The 4,696-nt window shown below is 40.1% G+C and overlaps 1 protein-coding gene across 1 annotated transcript; it reads right to left on the bottom strand.

The window, feature by feature from the left end:
• Positions 1–1,878: 1,878 nt before the first annotated feature.
• Positions 1,879–2,629, bottom strand: LOC108739914. The gene is made up of 3 exons (XM_018474038.1): positions 2,500–2,629; positions 2,097–2,464; positions 1,879–1,998 (listed from the first exon to the last, which is right to left on the bottom strand). Exons 1-3 carry the CDS (start codon positions 2,627–2,629, stop codon positions 1,879–1,881), a joined length of 618 nt encoding a protein of 205 aa, XP_018329540.1.
• Positions 2,630–4,696: the final 2,067 nt, after the last annotated feature.

Genomic DNA, 4,696 nt, shown 5'->3' with positions numbered 1-4,696 from the left:
TCTAGGTTTGGGGAAATGGGATGAGTAGCTCAGGATAGGAATATGTGGAGGTGCGTGTCCAACCTGTATTAGACTGACGACCTTATGGTAATGAGTAAACATGTTTGATTTTGTGTCCTTTTAAGGGTTCCTGGTTATGCTTTATTTTGTATTATATTTTCACATGTAGGTATTTATTTTTCAAATTGACTTTTAGTAGGTACCTACCATCATTTATTTGCTGTCGTTTAGAAAGGAACGGAATTGTCTTTTTCTTCGCTAATTCAAACATCCACAATTACCAATACATTGATTAAATAGGCGTTGTAGGTTGGTACGACACCTTCTCAAACACGAAACGCTAGTTAGAGACATAATGGATGCAGAAACAGGAATGAAGAAGACTAGGGGTAGAGTTAAATTAATAAATTTCGTTATACGTAACTGTAAGATTGTACTTATTTAATTTTAATAAAAATTCCCTTCCTTATTAGAGATAGATATTTAAAATTATTTGTCTCCATATTTATCACATTAAATAAATTGTTTTAGTTTATTCTATGTATTTTTTGAAAATAAGCGCAGAAAACAGCAAGTGCCAATTTACCAGAAGATTATGCATCAAAGATGCAAACCGCCGTCAAGAGTTTGATTAGATTTTCGTTAGTTCAAACAAATACACGGGTGAACATNAAAATATTGAAATTTATTATAGATTTCTTAACAAATAGGCAGCTAACAATCTGTTTTACAGTGGGTGTGTTCTTTAATTTTTGTGTTTTTGTTTTGTTTTTTTTGCTTTTGATTTTAATGGCGTTTTAAAAAATCCGCCATTACAATATTATTTTCGCGAACCCCCTCTGCAATCACTGCGAACCCCCAGGGGTTCGCGAACCACCGGTTGGGAATCACTGCCTGAAATTAATAACAAAATTAATAAGTCAAATAATATGATAAAATAATTGAAACAAGTGTCCTGACAATTTCTGTAAAATTCGACATAGGTTTAGGCGTTTCGAAGATTAGCCTGTACAGACAGATATCCAAATTTTTTTTCTTTTATAGAATAGAAATTTTAAGTGTTTGAAAATTCAATCCATGATTAAATTGAATACGATAATGCGATGTAATCGTTTATTGACTATCGAAAATTGTGGTTCCGATAAGAACCGGTTTTATTACAATGTTGGACACATTTCTGCATCTATGATGAGTTTTGACACTATTGCAGCATCCAAATAATAGTGAGCCTTCTTTTGGAGTGGTTTATTGAATTATATACATGCTATTTCTACTAAATTTGTTTACATTGGTGTTATGGTACTACATGCTTAAGCGATTTACGTCTATATGTATAAATGTCTATGACCTGGCACTCTGTCGCGATTTTACTAAGTCGGCAAAAATGAAGCATTTTAATTGTTACACATTTGAGTTGTTTATTGCTATACCGAGTGTTTCTACAGGACCCCCCTTCCAGTGAGGAACAATGTGGATTAACCTGTTCGGATATAACTTGGGAAATGTATTCGATGACCGGACCGGGTTGTGCTGGTCGGTTATCCATTTTCTTCTCTGTAGGGGTAGCTTGAGGATGTTGTTCATCGGCCACGATATATGTTGGTTTGATAAGGCTTTGCTTGTGCCTGGAATGTGAATCTGTTTGAGTTGTAGGGATCGGTTTGAGTTGAGGTATTCCTGAAGTTCCAGGTATTCCTGAAGTTCCCCATCGGATTCCTGCTCATTAGAAAAGTTGCTATGTTGGTGCCGTTTGCTACTTGTAGTGTGAACGTGGATACATGCAGATATCAGCACCGGTGTCGACTTGAAATTTCTGGCATGTGATTCTGTCTGATACAAATAAGCGACGCTGCGCTATGTGGACCTCACTTGTCGCCATTAATGAGCTCCCGGTTGGTTTCCCGATGATTTCCTACACGGAGGGATGCATTTTCGTGCCTTGTCCTGGAATTTGCGATGGTAATAGCAAAGGCCACTGGTCCTGTCGTTGCTGTTGAACTGTTTTCGTGAAGAAATACCATTTGAAATTGATTGAGATCTTGCCCTCGAGTTTCTCGCCATGTGTCGTCTTATATATCTATTTGAAATGCTTGTACCTTGTTAGTCAACTGTTGGATGATATCGTACTGGAGAGTAGGCGTGATCGAAGCTGATATTACGGATTGTTTTTGGCTTGCTTTCATGATGTAATCGGCGATTTCGGCCACCCCATCCAACTGTTTGTCTTTCATGGTCGCGATGACTGTATGAAGACTTTGAGGAAGGCGACCCGACCAGATTTTTCCAACCAAGCTTCGGAGGTGACGCAGGAATTGTGATAGTTTTCTGTCACCAATTTCTTCATGTCCAAGCAACTGTTTGGTGCGAGCTTCTTGTGAGATGCCAAGCTGACGAACGAGTGCTACCTTGATTGTGACATGTGGCTCAGTCGCCGGGGGGTTGATGATGATGTCAAGCACTTCGGCTGCGTAACGAGGATCTAAATTGCCTAATACATACTCGAATTTTGTGGATTCCGAGGTAATTTCGGAGGCCTCAAAGCTTCGGGGTCAGAGGGTACGAAAGGTGGTAGCTTGACGGCCAGTCGGTCGACGGAGGAGGGAGGATCGGCATTTTGAGGACGTGACATGATTAGTCATCCACGTTGCGGCTGGCCTGGGCAACATTTTTGCTTATGTGCCGTTGTAAGTGTTGCTGATACTCACGGTAGACTGTCCACACAAGGCTGATGATTTGTTATGACAAGGTTAAGATGAGGAGTCAGTCGCTTCGGTCCAGTGGCGAGGCAGTTGCACTACCAGCAATCACAATCTCTTCCTTCGATAGGGAGGAACCTATAAGAGTATTGTAGTGATGGCAGATGGGCTGATGTTGTAAGGCAGGGTCGGGTGGTACGCCCAATAATGGTGAGTATGTTTGTTCTAATAAGTTGAATAACTCACGTAGAATCTGTTGGTGCCGGTGGTACTCTGTTTGTTTGTCGGTCTGTTGCGTTGGTCCACTAATTGCAGGGGTTGAAGGTGGAAGTTGGGTGGCTAGTTGTAAGCGGGCAAGTCGACGACGTTTCTTCCTTCGTTGACGGCAGTTCAGATAACGGTTCCGGCTGAGGTCACAAATGTAGTTCATTTGCTGTAATTTGTTCTTTATTCGCGGTCACCAATGTAGTTCAATACTGTCCATATATTCTTAGTCGGGGTCACCACTGTAGTCGTTTAATGACTATCGAAAATTGTGGTTCTGATAAGAACCGGTTTTATAACAATGTTGCACACATTTCTGCATCTATGATGAGTTTTGACACTATTGTAGCATCCGATGGTTGACACTATTGCAGCATCCAAATAAAAGTGAGCGTTGTGTTAGACTGGTTTATTAATATTATTTACATGCTATTTATACTAAATTTATTTACATTGGTACTAGATGTTTCAGCGATTTACGTCTGTATGCATAAATGTCTATGACCTCGCACGATTTTACTAAGTAGGCACAAATGAAGCATTTTAATTGTTAGACATTTGAATTGTTTATCGCCATACCGAGTGTTCCTACAGGACCTCCTTTCCAGTGAGGAACAATGCGGATTAACCTGTTCGGATATAACTCGAAATTTACTCGACGATCGGACCGGGTTGTTGTATATGCTGGTCGGTCATCAATTTTCTTCTCTGTAAGGGTAGCTTGAGGATGTTGTTCATCTGCTACGATATACGTTGGTTTGTTAAGGCTTCGCTTGTGCCGGGAATGTGAACCCGTTTGAGTTGTAGAGATTGGTTTGAGTTGAGGTATTCCTCAAGTTCCCTATCGGAAGGGCTTCGTAATCAACGTATGTTGATAGCTCAGAAGTTCGTGAGAGTGTGTCGGCAATAATGTTATCTACATTATCATGTATTTCAGTACCACACTGCGCACGCCAATTTACCAGAAGATTATGCATCAAAGATGCAAACCGCCGTCAAGAGTTTGATTAGATTTTCGTTAGTTCAAACAAATACACGGGTGAACATCAATGTGGTGCCTTTGTATTTCTCGCAACGAAAAGGCAATGCCTCTAAATGATTCAAAGATGGAGCTACTAATACGAACAATGGAATGGAACTCGGTGTGACAGAATTGCAACTCATTTTAAACGGTTAGAGATATGCCTCTTCCCATTACTGAAATGCGCCGTGACAAAATTCCAAATTCTAACATACTTTATCTAGTCTTTTTCNTCAAAGATGGAGCTACTAATACGAACAATGGAATGGAACTCGGTGTGACAGAATTGCAACTCATTTTAAACGGTTAGAGATATGCCTCTTCCCATTACTGAAATGCGCCGTGACAAAATTCCAAATTCTAACATACTTTATCTAGTCTTTTTCCACGCCTGGTGTGAATTGTTTTTATTCGCGCAGCTTTTCTCAAGGTCATATCTCTGACCAAGGGCTGACTGTCCATAACGGAGAGTTCCCCCTTGCCCCCTCACGATACAGGGTCTTTGCATACCTAAACATAAGCATTTCAATCCAATAACCCTGAGAACTGTAATTCATTTATACAAGTTCAAACAGTATTTCATTTACACTTTATTGTAAACATTGTGTACATCATCATCATCATCATAAGGTCATCAGTCCTAAGACTGGTTGGACACGTACCTCCACTCTTTCCTATCCTGAGCTAAACTTCGCATTTCCCTAAAACTAGAACA

This window comes from Agrilus planipennis, unplaced genomic scaffold (assembly GCF_000699045.2).
Source record: "Agrilus planipennis isolate EAB-ADULT unplaced genomic scaffold, Apla_2.0 scaffold26, whole genome shotgun sequence".
Lineage (NCBI taxonomy): Eukaryota > Metazoa > Arthropoda > Insecta > Coleoptera > Buprestidae > Agrilus > Agrilus planipennis.
The sequence above is the reverse complement of the archived record's forward strand: the minus strand, read 5'-3'. Positions and strand labels throughout refer to the sequence as shown.

Bases quoted from the DNA above. Each gene is read 5' to 3' on its own strand.
- LOC108739914 (XM_018474038.1), bottom strand. From the start codon at position 2,629: ATGTCACGTCCTCAAAATGCCGATCCTCCCTCCTCCGTCGACCGACTG. The intron at 2,465-2,499 runs GTATGTATTAGG...CTCGTTACGCAG, and splicing joins TCGGAATCCACAAAATTCGA to CCGAAGTGCTTGACATCATC. The intron at 1,999-2,096 runs GTACAAGCATTT...TCACGAAAACAG, and splicing joins TCCAACAGTTGACTAACAAG to TTCAACAGCAACGACAGGAC.